At 35.4% G+C, this 19,966-nt stretch overlaps 1 protein-coding gene across 1 annotated transcript; it reads left to right on the top strand.

Annotated features, from left to right (window-relative positions):
* Positions 1–25: 25 nt before the first annotated feature.
* LOC132554363 (BTB/POZ domain-containing protein 9-like) lies at positions 26–19,455 on the top strand. The gene is made up of 12 exons (XM_060218667.1): positions 26–141; positions 4,145–4,357; positions 5,542–5,677; positions 7,774–8,004; positions 8,248–8,512; positions 9,538–9,757; positions 11,177–11,296; positions 11,866–11,975; positions 12,323–12,512; positions 12,910–13,017; positions 13,690–13,768; positions 14,007–19,455. The coding sequence occupies exons 2-12, from the start codon at positions 4,173–4,175 to the stop codon at positions 14,244–14,246; spliced, it is 1,884 nt and encodes a 627-aa protein (XP_060074650.1). The 5' UTR covers positions 26–141; positions 4,145–4,172; the 3' UTR covers positions 14,247–19,455.
* The last annotated feature ends 511 nt before the right edge of the window (positions 19,456–19,966 follow it).

Genomic DNA, 19,966 nt, shown 5'->3' with positions numbered 1-19,966 from the left:
TTGATAGGACTTCCGGGAGTAAACAACATGTCGGAAATGTTTATTTTTGAAGCAGTTATAAATCAAAGTTACGTTTGAAATCCACCATGAATACTCTCAAGAAAGGACCTTGACCGAATTTTCAAATCGTTTCATATATTTGTAAGTATTGAACCTGCAATACGTCCTATGTTAATGTCTGTTGTGCTATCGAACAATCACTAAAAATAGATTTTCCGAGCTTGAAATTCTTCAAATATTTCACAATACATGTATCATATAAAGACGATATTGGTAACTTTTACTTGTTCGTTACAAATGATAAACTTGTTGATTAGTAGGTATTATAATTGTTCAGTTGTTAATTAACATGAAATAACAAACGAATGATAAAATTTCACAACAGGCTGGGCACAAACCCGCATGTAATACTCCTGCATTTGAAGGAGAGTTATATATTTCTTCTTTGAGTTATCAGTTAGTTACTCTAATGTAGGATTATTTGAGATATAAACACATGAACTTCTTTTTAAATATTTGAAACAAACAAGGGTGTCTTTATCCAAGTTCGTGATCATAAATATTTTTGCATGTAAAAGTGACCAAAGAAGGGTGAGAAAATGCATACCAGGAATGAGAGATATGTCAAGAAAGCTAAGACTAAGATGATTAAAACTAACTACGTTATTTAAGTTTCAGATGACTAAGAGGAGATATGTAACAAATCTTTAAATCACATAACATGTATGATCTGCTAGGCACAAATACCTTTGGAAAGATCAACACCAATAAAAGATCAAGAGAACACTCACATAAACATAGCAGATTGGATGTGTGGAAATCACCATTTGCACAAAGAGTGCTTCATGTGTGGAACTCCTTACAAAATAGGATGATGAAAGACCAGCCTTAGAATCTTTCAAAAATAGGTTCTGTAGATATTGGTAAAAAAATATTTATGTTTTAATGTTAAGGGTGATATAAACCATACCTGGGATGATGCGCTTAGTGGCCCTGGAGGAACAGAAAGATTTGGATAAATAGATCTAAGCACCTGTGTCCAGTATACATCTTTGTATCTATGTATACATGTGCTTCATCACTTCGATTGTTTATAAAATGACTGAAAGTAGAAAACAGGTGAATGCATTCACCTTTGACATTTACACTAAATGCTTCCCTATATACTGTAGTTAATAGAGAAAAAAGTCAGTGATAAAAATTGTCATTTTATCACAAAGTTACAAGATAATGAAAAACAATATTTCTTATGCAAATATATACAGTGTCACATTGGTTATTGGGTCATGGCAAAAATATGATACCTTTTTGTCGTAATGTTGATAAGAACTTTTTGTGTTTCTTTTCCAAATGATTCTACACTGGAGAAACTAAATGATTACTCAAAGTAGTAATTATCCATCAAATGTAGGAATAAAACCAATATGTAACAGACAAATGCAAAGGTTTATTCTAGATTTGTACAATGATAAAGAGCCTGATGTGCATATTAATCCCACATAGTACATGGTTCCAGATCTGTACGATAATTAAAAGGATCTTATGAGCACATCGAGCCCACAAAGTATATTGTTCCAGATCTGTACGGTGATAAAGAGCCTGATGGACACATTGATCCTACATAGTACATGGTTCCCGATCTGTACACTGATAGAGAGCCTGATGGGCACATTGAGCCCATAAAGTACATTGTTCAAGATCTGTACACTGGTAAAGAGCCTGATGGGCACATTGAGCCCACATAGTATATTGTTCCAGATCTTTACACTGATAAAGAGCCTGATGGGAACATTGAACCCACATAGTATATTGTTCCAGATCTGTACACGGATAAAGAGCCTGATGGGCACATTGAGCCCACATAGTATATTGTTCCAGATCTGTACACTGATAGAGAGCCTGATAGGCACATTGAGTCTATAAAGTACATTGTTCCAGATCTGTACACTGATAGAGAGCCTGATGGGCACATTAAGCCCACATAGTAAATGGTTCCAGATCTGTACACTGATAAAGCACCTGAGGGGCACATTGAGCCCATAAATTTCTTTGTTCCAGATCTGTACACTGATAAAGAGCCTGATGGGCACATTGAGCCTATAAAGTACATGGTTCCAGATCTGTACACTGATAGAGAGCCTGATGGGCACATTGATCCCACATAGTACATTGTTTCAGATCTGTACACTGATAGAGAGCCTGATGGGCACATTGATCCCACATAGTACATTGTTCCAGATCTGTACACTGATAGAGAGCCTGATGGGCACATTGATCCCACATAGTACATTGTTCCAGATCTGTACACTGATAGAGAGCCTGATGGGCACATTGATCCCACATAGTACATTGTTCCAGATCTGTACACTGATAGAGAGCCTGATGGGCACATTGATCCCACATAGTACATTGTTCCAGATCTGTACACTGATAGAGAGCCTGATGGGCACATTGATCCCTCACTGAAAAAGAATCTGATTGGGATATTGAATATACTGGAAAAGTATAGTATTCCCAAAAGTGGTCTGTTTTCCCCTCAGAATATAAACAAATTCCCCATCAAGAAAATATTTTGAAAACATTAGGAAATTTCCCTAAAATTGCAGAAATTTTTCCTAAAGACAGAGCTGATAACCAGGCAATATACTTCTACTTAATATATCTTCAAATCATGCCATCACAAAAAAGAAATATCTAATCTCAACATTGTCATATTTTATTAATGTCATAATATCTATGTATGACAACTTTTAACCCTGTCCCTCTTGAATTCTGACATAAAGAGCTGTACCGATATTCTAGCTTAAAGGGTTATACCCCATTGGTACCTCACTCACATGTTGTATACGTGACATCATTATGGTGCCCCCACTGGTTCCTCACACACTCTCATACATTCAGTACATGATGTCATTACAATGTTCCCATAGGTACCTCACACACCCTCACTCATTCAGTACATGTCATCATTATGGTGTTCCCCATTGGTACCTCACATGCCGTCACATATCCTCACAAACCCTCACACATTCAGTACATGTCATCATTATGGTGTTCCCCATTAGTACCTCACATTACCGGATACATGACATAGTTATTGTGTCTCAGCTTGTACCTCACTATCACCTTGGATACTCAACATTATTATAGCATCCCCATAAGTACCTCACTCACACTTTCATTTTATGGCATCATTAATCATGGTGCCCCCATTTGTACCTCATCAGAACATGTAATACATAGCATTACCCTATGAGAACCTCACCTTCAATTTAGTTTTAAACATGGCATCATTACGACATCCCTGATTGAGTACCTCACTCATAAAATTACTCTTAAACAAATTTATCTTATCTTTGTAATAAATCCTGGCGATGCTTAAAGTTTGTGTTTTTCCTGGAAGTGACATTCATTACTAACACAAGTGTTGTTGATTAACAGTTAGGTATACACTATATACGGCAGTGCAAGGGATCATGTTCAATTGTAGGGAGTGTTACACAACTGTAGTCCTAGATTAGCACTAGTGATATGGTGGTCGAGTGCATTTGTTGTTTCTATAAGTTGATACATGTGTACATGAATGTGTAAGATAAATACTTCACTTACCAGCATTTCATTTTTCCTCAAAAGAGACAATAAATTCAACACTGATGAAAAACTGAAAGACGCCAGTATATACAGTAGTGTAGATTTAAATCACTGAGGCAGTAAAACAATACAAAGTGAATGTATTTTCAAGGCGCTTTAGATTGTTAGACTATCCAACATTCATACCTCACACATAGAGTATGTATGTGAACATGCATGCTACACAGAATTGTTGATAATAATGACATTGATTATTCAATCACCTGCTGCAACAGGTGCTTACACGAAGGTAAAGTAAATTATTATCACAGTGATTTTAGTGGCATATCTTTTTGAAATTTTTTTAGGATTTTTCAGGGAAGTCCTGAAGCCCATTTCTAAAAGCTTTACAAGTCCCAAAAGAAAAGCATGATTCCGGGACTCAAATATTTGAGTCCAAAAAATTACTGTGTAATGAAGCATATTTTCCCTAGCCATTTAATTGGGGTTGTGACACTAAATTTCTGATTAGAAGTATAAATTATTAATTGCATGACATTGTCTGTGTTTGTAGTATTACCTGAGATACACTGTAGACAAGGATGTGTGACCACCACCAGTTACGGACCCCCACCCCTGCTGGAATTGTGGACCATGTTGGATCCCTGTCGGACAATCTGGGGGATTTAGTAGACAGCTCTGAGTATAGTGACCTCACTCTGATTGTGGAGGGTACTCGATTCCCATCACACAAGGCAATCCTAGCCGCTAGGTCTTTGTACTTCAGGTATGTTTGGTTGAATGGCCACATTAATGAACATTTTATAGAAAGCGAAATATTAGCCCCAGATTTATTCATCTGACGTCAGTGAAAGCTAGTGTTGTTGGTTTAAAGTTAGTACTTAAATAGGTACATTAAGAGCCTCATTTGTTATTGAGAGTTCTGACTGCTGGTCATAAAATTTTCTACAAAAGTGAGCTATAGGGATACTGCGACATCCAGTGTCTGTCAATTTTCAATAAAATTTGATCTGTAGCATCCTTGCGTGAAGGGAAATCAGTTTTGTGTAAAAAGTGGGTCTGGGGCCCCTAGGGGCCAGATGGGCGAGGCCCAATAGGGAAAATCTGTCAATTTCTTGTTTGAACTTGTTCTTCAGGAATAGCAGGATATTGTCCAGATTTGGTGTGAAGCATACTTGGGTGAAGAGAAATCATTTTTGTTTAAACCTTGGGTCTCTGTCCCCTGTGGTCAGAGGGGCAAGGCTTGAAAGAGTAAATCTGTTGATTTCTTTGAAATGTTTTCCTTTTCAAGAATTGCAAGATATAGTTTAAAATTGGTCTGAAGCATGCTTGGTGGAAGGGAAATCAGTTTTGTGTAAAGCCTGGGTTTCAGCCCGCTGGAGCCAGATGGGTGGGGCCCAACAGGGAAAATATAACCCCTAAGTCAATTTAAGTATTTTCCATATTATTGCTTTGCCCCATCAAAAATTAATTTGGTTATTTGGTTCTGTGAAGCAATGGTGATCTCCAATGAATAACTATACCTTTGCTCACCATCAGGAGATAAACACATCCCATATCTTAATAGCATTGCTGGACATCAAGAGATTAACAACTGATCTCTGTCCTCACCCCTAGGGAATATGAAGCTGTATCTGTGGGGTAAATATTTTCCTTCTAAAGAAATGTTAAGTTTTACATTATTGACTTAAATTTCCAGATGTGAGATACAGGCCCTCTGGGCTTCTTGTTTTTACAAATAACATAAGTTTAGATATTGTAAATAAGGTTTTTTAAACAAATACTGAAATTCTTTGCCTTCTTCTCCATGTCAAGTCTGAATCAGTGAACTTAAGTGAATTTGAAGTGCTATGCGTTAGTTAGACTGGACAAAATAAAAAATAAACTCACTGTTGCAAGGAACAGTGATTTAAAAAAAATGGAACTTTATTGGATTTCTATATATTTCAGAGCAATGCTGTTTGGGGGTATGAAGGAGTCATTACCAGGAACTACAGAGATAGAACTAAAGGATATGTCAGCCACTGCATTTTCTTACTTACTGCGATACATGTACACTAGTCGAATTAACCTGCTGGATATCAAGGTAACTCTGTCTGAGCTCATTTACTTGTAGTCAAGCAAAGATTTACAGATGTAGGATCATGAAGGGTGTATTAAGATCACAAGGACACCAGAGGGGTGTTAATTAGGATCACAAAGACACCTGTTGGGTGTTTATTAGTATCATAACAACATCAGAGGTGTGTTTATTAGGATTACAAGTAAAACCTCTGGGGTGTTTATTAGGATCATAACGACACCTGAGGGCACCTGATGGGTGTTTATTAGGATCACATGAACACCAGAAGGGTGTTTATTAGGATAACAAGGACACCTGAGGGGTGTTTATTAGGATCACAAGGACACCTGAGGGGTGTTTGTTAGGATCACAATGATACCCTGGGGTGTTTATTAGGATCATAACGACACCTGTGGGGTGTTTATTAGGATCACAAGGACACCTGAGGTGTGATTGTTAGGATCACAACAACACCTGAGGGGTGTTTATTAGGATCACAAGGATACCTGATGGATGTGTATTAGGATCATAACGACACCTGAGGTGTGTTTATTAGTATCACTAAGACACCTGAGGGGTGTTTATTATGATCACAAGGACACCTGAGGGGTATTTATTAGGATCACAAGGACCTCTAAGGGGTGTTTATTAGGATCACAAGGACCTCAAAAGGGTGTTTATTAGGATCACAAGGACACATGTTGGTTGTTAATTAGGATCACAAGGACACATGTTGGTTGTTTATTAGGATCACAAGGACACCAAAGGGATGTTTATTAGGATCACAAGGCTCCCTGAGGGGTGTTTATTATGATCACAGTGACACCTGAGGGGTGTTTATTATGATCACAACGACACCTGAGGGGTGTTTATTAGGATCACAACGACACCAGAGGGGTGTTTATTAGGATCACAAAGTTACCTGTGGGGTGTTTATTAGGATCACAATGACACCTGAGGGGTGTTTATTAGGATCACAAAGTTACCTGTGGGGTGTTTATTAGGATCACAAAGTTACCTGAGGGGTGTTTATTAGGATAACAAAGTTACCTGTGGGGTGTTTATTAGGATCACAAAGTTACCTGAGGGGTGTTTATTAGGATCACAAAGTTACCTGTGGGGTGTTTATTAGGATCACAAAGTTACCTGAGGGGTGTTTATTAGGATAACAAAGTTACCTGTGGGGTGTTTATTAGGATCACAAAGTTACCTGAGGGGTGTTTATTAGGATAACAAAGTTACCTGTGGGGTGTTTATTAGGATCACAAAGTTACCTGTGGGGTGTTTATTAGGATCACAAAGTTACCTGTGGGGTGTTTATTAGGATAACAAAGTTACCTGTGGGGTGTTTATTAGGATCACAAAGTTACCTGTGGGGTGTTTATTAGGATAACAAAGTTACCTGTGGGGTGTTTATTAGGATCACAAAGTTACCTGTGGGGTGTTTATTAGGATCACAAAGTTACCTGAGGGGTGTTTATTAGGATCACAACGACACCAGAGGGGTGTTTATTAGGATCACAAAGTTACCTAAGGGATGTTTAGTGAAATACATTATATATGGCCTGTTTCCAGGGAATGTAATAAAATTCCTGTTTAACTGATCAGAAATTTCTTTCCTTTGGTACATGTTTATCAGAGATCCGGAAATTAATTGTGCTGATCAAAACATCATGTTTGAATTTTGAATTACAACCAGAAGACTGAATATGCAAGCATGTACCAAAATTATTATGCAAGAATTGAAAGCACTCCATGTTTAAGTGTTATTCACGGATAAACTTCCTGCATACTTGATCAATGGAAGACCTCAAAACTTCTACTGCTTTGTATCAGAGAAAGCTTACAAGAAAAGATTTGACATTAATGATGAACATGCTTGTAATTCTGTCTAATTAAACATCAAGGTGTACTTTAGCGTGTTGACTTGTTGTTTATTTGATTGAAGCCATGTGCAATCTTATTGTTTACATCATATATGTCACCTATCTTACCTATTTCTTCTCAAAACTAACTAATGAAAATTTTTCTCAAAAGAAATCTTTCAGTTAAAGAAAAAGGGTTTTATTGATATATATACAAAATGGAATTTGCAATAAAAATCTATTTTCATACTTCAGGAGGAGACTCTGTTGGATATTTTAGCCATGTCTCATCGGTATGGATTCTTGGAACTCGAAGGTTCCATTTCGGAATATTTAAAGGCCATTCTGAATAAGACTAATGTATGCATGATCTACGACTTGGCCAATGTGTACAGTCTCGCGTCACTGTGTAACGTGTGCAAGGAATTTATTGACAGGAACGCACAGGATATACTCCAGAGTGAGGCTTTTCTGTCTCTATCACAGGTAATTAAACAAATTAATTTGGTATTTGTATTGTCTCCAAGAATTATCAGACTTTAATTTTTTAAACTTTCAATATTACAGATTCATAACTTTTTTTTTTAAATCTATATATCTTAGATTCAGAGGAAAGAGTTTCATTTTTAAAAAAAACCAGTAACAAATTATTTCTGGACAAAAGCTTTTAAATGATACAGACTGGGATTGTCAGATATCAATTAATCAGTATATATCATGTGATTGCAGTGTTCTGTGACAGACTTGATCTCGAGAGATTCGTTTTGTGCGCCTGAGATAGACATTTTCAACACTGTGTGTGAGTGGGCAGAACAAAACGTTGGGCAGGATCCCTCACCTATTATCAACGCGGTACGCCTGCCGCTTATGACTTTGTCTGAATTACTGAACCGAGTAAGGACTACCAACCTTGTGTCACCAGACGCCATTTTGGACGCAATTAAAATACAAACCGAGTGTCGAGACATGGAATTGGAATACAGGGGATTTCTTGGTAGGTGGTCTTTTTTTCTTGGTGGTTCCTTGGATTTTTTTTGCTTCAGTTTGTTTGTATAAACATGTGTATGTAGTTATGTAGTACATATTGTCAACTCCATGTTTGTGGAAAGATATTGATTGATTGAATCCATATGAATATGCAAAAGAAAATATTTTAGAATCAGTCATTTTTGTGGGGGGGTTAATTTTCATTGATTTCTTCGGTCCTCTTAATCCATGAATTAATATGTCAATGAAATGTTAAAATAAGTGTACGTAGAATTTTAAATCTATTTATACACAAAATCACATGTCCACAATATTGTAATTTGGAGAAAATAAAACAAGGAAATTGATCCTCATAAAAAGATGTGATTTAACAGTATTTTTATGGGGCTAAAACAGTAATACAATAAAAGTTTTACATACCCAGAAAAAATCTGCAGCTGAAAAAAGAGGAAACTTCATGAGATAAAGAAATTGTTTTACGATTAATCAAGGGAAATCCTTAGTACAGAATTAAAAACAAGATTATTCATGAAAGAGATGAAAGTGAATACATTGTATATCATAAAACATAACCAGGAAAAAGTTTGATGTCGTGAACCTTTTTTGATATGTTTGTATTGAATATATAAAATAGCCTTTTAAGACTATGTCACCTTTTGGAAGTCACCTTTTAATGGTAGAGAACTGAATTCTCTCAAGAAATCTATTTAGGGAACTTCATAAAATACTAAGGATTTGAAATATGTGGGCAATGTCTCTTTCAAAAAAAAAATGCATTTAGAGCTGCATATGACATTCATTACATTCTGACTAAATTAACAACATGCCACTTGGACACTTTTCAAATAAATTGAAGAAAAACAAATTGAAGAAATATATAGCAGGGTTTTATTATGCTCCTGGGGGAGAAGATAGTCCTTTTTTTATATAAATTAAGCAAATTTTGGAAATAGATTACTAATATTATGGTCTCTTTATGATGGAGATAGAAAATATGACTACTTAATCCAATTTATTTTCTGTCTTTGACAGTACTTGATGAAAATGTGGCTTCCAGTCGACATTCAGCTCAGGTGATTCGGGGAGAGATGAAGGCTGCTCTGCTGGATGGAGATTGCCAGAATTACGACCTTGACCGAGGGTTCACCCGACACCCTATCGATGGCAATGAGGGTCAAGGTGTGGTCATTCGCCTCAGTCAACCCTTCATCGTCAATGGCTTTAAGTTACTACTGTGGGACCGAGATATGAGGTTTGTTGATGGGTCACTGTGTGGAATATATCTAAAAGCTGTCATTAACAAAAGTGATCCCAATAAGAGTGTAACATACAAACTAGCCTCATTTAGTTACATGCCTGTCATAAAGAACACAGACAGTACTGAAACACTGGCATAGTGAAATACCTGTTACATGCATGGCCATGAAATATACTGCTTCCTGATGCAGTGTATTGCAGTAACAAACACATGTAGTCATTACTTAGTGCTGTCCATATTTACATCTTTTCTCCTTGTATTAAAACTGGAAACCTTATGTTGTTTAAAGTTGTTTCAATAACTTTGAATATTCATAGGTCATTTTAATATTCATGGTGTCGTTTAATTTCTAAATGGTGTGCCTCATTCTCAATAAATATTCATAGGTCATATTAATATTCATGGTGTTGTTCAAATTTCTAAATGGTGTGCCCTCATTCTCAATAAATATTCATAGGTTGTACCAATATCAGTTTATTCATGAATGGTGTTCAAATTTTTGAATGTCCAAGTATGACTATCGGGACTTCAAGGTCTGACTATGGCGACGTCCACGTCTGACTATGGGAACGTCTAAGTCTGACTATCGCGACGTCCAAGTCTGACTATGGGAACGTGCAAGTCTGACTATCGGGACGTCCAAGTCTGACTATCAGGATGTCCAAGTCTGACTATCGGGACGTTCAAGTCTTCACTATGGGGACGTCCAAGTCTGACTATCGGGACGTCCAAGTCTGACTATGAGGACATCCAGGTCTGACTATCGGGATGTCCAAGTCTGACTATGGGGACGTCCAGGTCTGACTATCAGGATGTCCAAGTCTGACTATCGGGACGTCCAAGTATTCACTATTGGGACGTCCAAGTCTGACTATGGGAACGTGCAAGTCTGACTATCGGGACGTCCAAGTCTGACTATCAGGATGTCCAAGTCTGACTATCGGGACGTTCAAGTCTTCACTATGGGGACGTCCAAGTCTGACTATCGGGACGTCCAAGTCTTACTATGAGGACATCCAGGTCTGACTATTGGGATGTCCAAGTCTGACTATGGGGACGTCCAGGTCTGACTATCAGGATGTCCAAGTCTGACTATCGGGACGTCCAAGTATTCACTATTGGGACGTCCAAGTCTGACTATGGGGACATCCTAGTCTGACTATCGGGACGTCCATGTCTCACTATCGGGACGTCCAAGTCTTCACTATCGGGACGTCCAAGTCTTCCTATCGGGACGTCCAAGTCTTCACTATTGGGACGTCCAAGTCTGACTATCGGGACCATGAGCTTGCTCTGTTGTTTATTTCCTATGTTTGATTATTCATACCTATTTCATTATTTTGTAATTCATTAATCACCTTTTTTGAACATCTTTCATTTTATCCTTCATGACATGTGTTTGAATTATTTTAGGTCCTATTCATACTATATAGAAGTTTCAATGGATGACAAGGATTACGAGAGAGTTGTCGATCACTCCAAGTATCTGTGTCGGTCCTGGCAGACCATGAATTTCTCTCCAAAGGTAGTAAGGTAAATATCTTGTACATGAATTTAATTTGATAGAGAAAAAATGTTCTAATTTGAATCCACAACATGTATCGATAATGACATAAATCATCGGTAAAGTTTAAAAATCTATGAGGTTTAATATTTTTGTAATTTTTGTATACTCCAGAGTCATTTATTTTATCCCAGGGGGACGGGGGACACGTAGTGTTACCATGTGACCGTCAGTCCCATTGTGTCAGGTCCCAATCTGAACAAGTATCATATCTTGAGGACGTCTCAGTTCATATTTACCCTGTAGTATAACATCAAGTTTTACACCTGATCAGTTTCTGGTTTTCCCAGGAGCAGGGTCATTCATATCTAATTACTCTAATAGACGTTTTCTATTGTTATTATAACATTCATGTATTTGATTGATTTGAAATTGACAAACAGTATTCAATCATATTAGTGCGTATTTATCTATCTACCAATTGTTTTGATGTTAAAAAGAACTTGTTGTATGTATTGCTATATTAACAAATGGAGATTCCCCTTAAGTGCTGAGTTTTAACACTTGTCTGATATAATGTATCTTTATTGTTTTCCAGGTATATTAGAATTGTTGGAACACACAACACAGTGAATCGTGTCTTCCACATTGTAGCATTTGAATGTTTCTACACACAGACGCCATTTAAACTGGAGCAGGGACTGATAGGTAATTATAATCATATAGAGCTTCCATGTGTCTTGTGTTCTCTACAAATAGTGTCAGTCGTATGTTATGGCTCTAGGAGTTGGAGAGAAAAATCTTTTTCAGAACAGGGTCCTTCTGACTGTATGTTTGAAATGTCAGCCTTAACTTAAAAAAATACAGCCGTCTATTTTAAGCCATAAAATGTAACATTATTTACTTTAAAGGGGGCACAAAACAAATATAATGTATATTTTGTATTTTGTTACCATCGCTACTGTATCATATAGGCACCATTATAATTATTGTATTTTGTTACTCTCCCCAATGTATCATTTAGAAACCATTATCATAGTTGTATTTTGTTACAGTCCCCCAGGAGAATGTGGCAACCATTGAGGCCAGTGCCTGTGTGATTGAGGGTGTGAGTCGTAGCAGGAACACTCTGATCAATGGTGATACACGTAACTATGACTGGGACTCGGGTTACACCTGTCATCAGCTGGGCAGCGGGGCTATCATTGTACAGCTTGCCCAACCATACATTGTAGACTCAATGAGGTGAGTGTTGTCCCCTCCTCCAATTGTAAGTTAGTATACTATGACTTAGATAAAAATGAACAACACTCTATTGAAGAGTCTGTGACAACAAAACCTTCTGTATCCCTTCTTAATAATATTGAAACAAACCTACTTTTGGGTTGTATACATATTAAAATGACCAGAGTAAACATATGTGGTAGGTCTAAACAGTAGTAGAAATTCCCATTCTGGCTGTTATTTTCCCTCTGGCTACTTTTATCAACACCAAATAATGATAAAGATTGATGCATTTTGGGAAATACGTTACAGGAACCTTTGGAATTATCCTTTTAATAAAACTTGAATTATTCTAAGAAGTATAAAGTCTTACAAGGTAGATGATGCAGATGTTTATAGAACTATGTATGTCTTACAGACTGCTGTTGTGGGACTGTGATGACCGTTGCTATAGTTACTACATAGAAGTTTCCACGGACCAAAGGAGCTGGCACATGGTCGCTGATAAACACAATGAGGAGTGCAAGTAAGTACCGGTTAAATGTTTGTATTTACAGAATATACCAGTAGTTATCTCCCTTTATTACTATGATTGCCATACTGACAAAAGTCTGTATGACTGTTAACAGTAATTATTCCAAAATAAACAATCATACAAGTGTGTCAGAGCTCATAGTGCACAATACTGTTAACGGTAATTATTCCAAAATAAACAATCATACAAGTGTGTCAGAGCTCAAAGTGCACAATACTGTTAACGGTAATTATTCCAAAATAAAAAATTGTTCAAGTGTGTCAGAGCTCAAAATGCACAATGTAAGAGTTTCTACAAAACAGAACAGTAATCTGGACTGCAGTGTGTCTTTTTAATACATACTAAATATGATATTTCCTGAAAATATTAATGAGGTCACTGTATTGAAGATGTGGGTTCCCTATAGTAATCAGGTTGTCTGTCTGTTTGTCTGTCATTTTTTATTTGGCATGATATCTTGATGTATGAGCTAGCTTTGGACAAATACTGTATGTAGTAGAGGTCAGAGCTGATAGAAATTCTGATAGTGTGGCAGTCTGCAGTCATCAAGCAATCAGAATTACTTTCAATAGACATTGCTGAGTGGAGGAAACTTTAGGGCTGGAGATGTAATGTGTCCTAGTTCAGAATCATAAGACTGATGTGAAGTATTTGTCTTTACAGGTCATGGCAGCTGATTAGATTTGAAAAGAGACCAGTGGCTTTTATCAAAATAGTTGGCACCAACAACACAGCAAATGAGGTTTGTATATGACAGATTGGGATCAACCATTTTGATTTGCTTTGTACATGTACTGCAGCTACTATTGTTTTGTACAAGGATGAATTTATATATTAATTTATCTCTATGTTATACAAATTCTGGTGCTATTAAGGATTTTTTTTCATATAATTTTAACACACCTGTAGTAGTCAGAGTATATGTTATAGACTATGATAAAAAGTTTTCTAACTTGATGCTTAATTTTCTTTCTCTGTAGGTGTTTCACTGCGTCCACTTTGAATGTCCAGCTGAAGTGTCTGGAGCAATGCCGTCGATGTCCGTTCCCAGAGCCTTGGCTGGTGGTTTGGCTACTGAAAGTGGTCAGCAGAGTGCTGCCAACAGTCCCAGTCAGCAGACGCCTAGCTCAGAACAATATGCCAGTGCTGATTACTCGCCCCAGGATGCACCAGAAGCTGATCGCATGGATGCAAACAGCAGTGATGAGGCGGAAGACTGATGACCAGGAACTTGTCGCAGCATTCCACCAAATCAGCATCCTATTTCATTGTTGTGTTTTAATTTGGTAGAACACAATTTAGATACCCATGTGACTGAGACCCATCCTTAATCAATCAGCTGATAATAATGCCTCACTTTAATTGGTTTCTGTAATCCCTGACCTTGACCTCAACCCTGTGACAGTGTCGGACAATTCAAGACATGACTATATTTAGGAGGTTTTTAGGATGTTCAGATCTTACCTTGTCAGAATTTATATTGGAGTATCACGGAAATTTATACAATCCCTGACCTCATCCAAATCTAGACATTGTCATAAAAAGGAGTTTCTTAATTAAGATTCCATTGAGGGAAAACATTTATGTGTTTTTTCCAAGTCTTGGGTTCATTAAGTTTCTTTAGGTTAAGCAGGAAATATATTATCCCTCTGTGCTCCTCAAATTGTGTGACATGATAAAGTTCACTTTCCCATTTTTCATAATCAGCAAAATCATATTTGTGTAATGATATTACAACAAAGTTTGAAATATACGTGTAGATATATCAATAACATTGAAAACCAAATCATTCATTGCCTAAACGGATGTGAACATTTAAAGATTTTATTACATCTCAAAACAGAGTGTAAGTAGTGCTTCTCCTGTATGAAGAAAAAAATTTGTGAAAAGATAATTCAGAAAAATACATTTTAGAGATACTTGGAAATTAGATCTAAACAGAAAATGAAGATTCATAGTCTATTTATTTTTAGGATAAATATTTACTAAAATTGTAATTATATTCATGAAATTACAATTGAAATTGATATGCAAGATGAATCTTGTCGTGTCCCTGAACAGTATTTAAATGAAGTGAAATATTTATTGATCTTGATTAGCATTTAAGTTTTTCTAGATGTTTTTGTATTAATGTTACTAAAGTCAGGGATAACAGATACACACTGAAATTCCAGCATCTTTCTTTATACTAATGATAAAAAGGGCAAAAACTTATTATATAGAATTTGTGTGAGCTAGCTCGTAAGATTCCAAAAGATTTTCAAATAAAGAAATATACAGTATCTAATTCTACTTTCCCCCCATCTCTCCCCATCCTTCTTTCTGTTCTTCATTCCTTCCCTTTCCTCCTCCTTTGCCTTACCACATTCACCTTGCCTACTGATGGCTGATAGCACCTTACCAGGGGTTTGGAAATACACTGTTGATTATTTAATATATTATGCAGATTTTGTTGGAACATTGTCCATGCTATTTATGTGTGTAGAAGTCGTTACAAAGATATATGCTATTTATTGGATTAAATCCTTGTCTAACATGCATTAAATGAAAATTGCCTGCGATGTGATTATTGATGTACTAGAAGCATTTAAATAATTGTTGCCGTATATCTTGAGAAAAATACGTGGGAATTTGCTCAAGAGGATAGATAGTTGTAGATAAATTTTGTTGAACAATTTGTACGGTTTGACTTAAGCTTAATCAGTTGCTGCAGACTGATGTAATTAGTTGTGATACTGTTTATTAGAACTTGAAATATTCTCACTTTTGTGTATTTACTAAATTATTAACAGTGCTTTGACGTATGTTTTCAGCATAAAGTTCAAGGTGGTGTTAATTTTTCATGTCAGTTTTGTGGCCAACATCACTGTTGATGACTGAAATTAGACTGAACTAAAATTGATACTGGGTGTTGAAAGTATTCAACTTTTCTCATTCAAATAAGAACCCTGCTTAAAGGGGAAAGGTTTACACCAAAATGAAAGAGAAAAAAATCTGTCTCTTATTTTAAACTCATTGCTAAATGTGGAATGATTTCTACCAAAATATAAAATGAAAAAAAAAACTTGTAACAACATAAATCCAAATAGATCAGGCATGTTTTGCTTGAAGAATCAGTTTTGTGTTTCGTTCATCTGAAAAAAATGGCAACTTTTTGTATTGTCAAAAGTAATTATATGCAAATGCTTTATAGTCCCTTCATTATAAAGAAGGTTACTGGAGCATGAAATGTTGCTCAAACTTTGAGATGCAGTGGAGCATTGAAAAATGTATTAATGTATATCAAATCATGGATGACAGCTTTAATGTGAGGCTGGTACCCTTTGCCTGCTATATGGTAAACTGTTTCTATGGTGACGATGAGACAGACCAACCATTAATGTAAATCCATTTCCTCAGTGACAGTGTGACAAATTTATAATTTATGTAAAACTGTTACTATGGTGACAGAAAAATTAATTGTTAATATAAAACCGATTTTATGATAATGATGAGACAAATTCATGATTATAGTAAAATGGTGACAGTTATTTTTGAGGGGTTCTAATTATCATAAAAAATTTAATATCTTATTCTGATAGACTAGAAAGCTGTTGTATGACTTCTGAAAAATACTTCTTTCCTGCTTAAAGCTTTTGGCAAAATTGCCAAAATTTGAACATACAAAAATAATCTCCTTTACAGTTACGATATTGCCCAACAGAATACCTGTACTGATATTTTCTGGAATTTTTTTTGCTTCTTCACAAATGTATTAATCACAGTTTTAATTGTATAAAGCCTGAAGGACTTATTTAGTCATCACACAATACAGGAGCATTAAATCTATGTTATACTTTATATATACAAATAATTAAATATCTCCAAAGATTGTACTCTGTATGTATATATTGATAAGTACTAGAGTGATAGGGTTTTCTTGGCCTTACCTAAGATAATGGTGACACAGGTCCCATGGATTGTGTCCCTTTGTTGAATTTATTTATTTTCATATTGTTGGAAAATTGTCCCCCTTTTTTAAGTAAGATATTATCCAAATATGCAGTGTAATCATGTATTCAAATTAATTGCTTTTCACAAAGTCGAAAAGTTATATATTTACATCTTATAGAAGAAAAAAATCACTTAAAAATGTTTTTTTCCTTTTGTTTTTGTTTTTTTTTTTTTTTTGTTAGTGATGAGAAGGTATTCCATATTGCAGTAGGTTATTTTTGGCCCAAATATTTTCTCTGATAGGTCTGCTTCTTAAGGCCATATTAACATGCAGATTATTTTCACGGAAATATGTCATTTGCAAACACTTTGCTGTGTTTGGTATTTACCTCCATACTTTACAGTAAGGTTGTCCTTATTGAGTCACATCATTTTTGGAGTCAAATAAATTTGTCATATTTCAAAGTCATGGTAAATTATGTTTCTTTATATTTGACCCTTAATGTACTTGTTGAAATTGACATAAAAATTACCGATAGAAATCGACATAAAAATTACTGATAGAAGTTTTTTTGAATACTGATGTGGAAGTGTAGGAAGATTGTAGGATATCATACCAGACAGTACTAGTGATGAATGTACAGAACTATTTGTAGGATATCATACCAGACAGTACTAGTGATGAATGTACAGAACTAACTGTAGGATATCATACCAGACAGTACTAGTGATGAATGTACAGAACTATTTGTAGGATATCATACCAGACAGTACTAGTGATGAATGTACAGAACTAACTGTAGGATATCATACCAGACAGTACTAGTGATGAATGTACAGAACTAACTGTAGGATATCATACCAGACAGTACTAGTGATGAATGTACAGAACTAACTGTAGGATATCATACCAGATTGTACTAGTGATGAATGTACAGAACTAACTGTAGGATATCATACCAGACAGTACTAGTGATGAATGTACAGAACTAACTGTAGGATATCATACCAGACAGTACTAGTGATGAATGTACAGAACTAACTGTAGGATATCATACCAGACTGTACTAGTGATGAATGTACAGAACTAACTGTAGGATATCATACCAGACAGTACTAGTGATGAATGTACAGAACTAACTGCATTCTTTATTACCTCCCACATATCACAAAGAATTTGATAGAAATGAATGAAAGTATAGTGACTGAATCGTAAAAGTAAACTGCAATATTATATATACAATGTATATTATATAATTTAAAGTCTCTCCATTAATTGGGTATGGGTGAATTAATGACATTTTTTTTTTAAATGTACTCATCATTAATTGCAAATTTGTGCTAATTAATATGCAAATTTTGTACCCTTGTCCATGTTTTTGTTTGTTTGTTGTTGTTTATAATTATAATGTTTGGCCAGTTTGTAGCCCTGCTTGTTCAACTGTGTGTGTAAACAACTCCTCTGTAACATACTCACCTAATACCATACACTGTTGTATTGCTTATGTTACTCTTTACAAGGTAGCTGTTTATCATTGGAAACAAAACTACAGAAACATCAAAAACAAAAGTACATGGAAATCCAGTTTTAGAAACGACAACTTATTTTAGTCATTGGTTGATGTTTTCTGTTCACACACTTGTGATATTATTTTCCAAATCTAGATTTAATGGAAACTTTTGTGATGTAAGTTGTAGACCATACCTGTGTTTTTACTCAAAGGGGGTCTGTCACAACATGTTGTAAAGAGATATTACACATGTTTACAACTGCCTAAACCCAATGAGTGTACAGGAATGATCTGATCATTTCAATGTATATTTTATACTTTAACAGTCAGTAACCAGAAGAAAATTAATTGACAGGAGAGAAAAATGTATATTCTCATTTGAATATGCAGTATCATATTGTGTGATTTGAGAGGGTTGTGTTGTGTTCCACACATAACACATTAGTAATGACAGTATAACGTATCACCACAATGTTACGACAGCCTGATGACTTCTATAAGATTAGACTGCAATCAATTTTGATATGCCAAAATGTTCGTGATAATTTCAAATTAATAAACAAATGTCGACTAATGACATAACAATCAATTTTAGCTTACAAAAGCAGATAACTCTGCATTATGAAAAGACAGAATGATACCACAGAGCAAGAAATTGGGGCAAAAAAGTCTTATTTTTTTATATATTTTTTTTTGTGCTTTAACTGAAGATTTCCACATTTTTTCTTTTCTTTGGTTTTTATAATATTTGTTTTCAGTATCAATTTGTTCTTTCTGATCAAGTAATTATAAGAAATCATTGCTTCCTCTCCTGTGTAATAAGGTCCAAGCCGGATTATATTTGATACTTAGGACCGGGCTAAGGCATAGCTGCCAATTTGTTGGAATCATTAGATTTTTTTTGTTAGGGCTATTAACTAGACATGTGATACGATACACAGTGAATATTATCATTTCGTTATGAAATAAAGGGTTTTTTTCATACTTAAAATGAATCTTTGTTATTTTTGAAGGTTTTGCTGTATAAAAAATTCATAAGATTAAAACATTTTATTCACAGATATGAAATTTTACAATACAAAAAGCACCAGTCATATTTGATTACATGTACTACATTTACCACAAAGAAGACTATCAAATACATTAACAACAAATGTATCACAAAATAGCAGTTTATATATAAAGATAAAATATACTGAAGTATGCAGATAAAACAAAAGAAAATCTCCCCAACAGAGAAATAAAACCATCTGCCTGCTGTAGGTCACAGAGAACAGACATTTTAATAATATATATATATACATTAATAGAATTGTCCTTAACTTTGCCCTCTGATACCTTCATATAAACATCACTTCTGTTGAAACACATTTAAAATAACTTCTGACTTCACTTTCCTTAAAATGGAGCATTTTTTTCACAATCTTAATTTTTCCTTTTTTTTTACTTTAAATTCCTACTCCATTGAAGGTACAAAAACTCAGTAAACCAACCTG

The sequence above is a fragment of the Ylistrum balloti genome, unplaced genomic scaffold, assembly GCF_031769215.1.
Source record: "Ylistrum balloti isolate Yb309-2 unplaced genomic scaffold, AGI_CSIRO_Ybal_v1 Utg370398, whole genome shotgun sequence".
Lineage (NCBI taxonomy): Eukaryota > Metazoa > Mollusca > Bivalvia > Pectinida > Pectinidae > Ylistrum > Ylistrum balloti.
The sequence above is the reverse complement of the archived record's forward strand: the minus strand, read 5'-3'. Positions and strand labels throughout refer to the sequence as shown.

Coding starts and splice junctions, on each gene's coding strand:
- LOC132554363 (XM_060218667.1), top strand. CDS start 4,173: ATGTGTGACCACCACCAGTTACGGACCCCCACCCCTGCTGGAATTGTG. Junction 5,678..7,773: donor TTAACCTGCTGGATATCAAG/GTAACTCTGTCT, acceptor TTCATACTTCAG/GAGGAGACTCTGTTGGATAT. Junction 11,297..11,865: donor TTCTCTCCAAAGGTAGTAAG/GTAAATATCTTG, acceptor ATTGTTTTCCAG/GTATATTAGAATTGTTGGAA.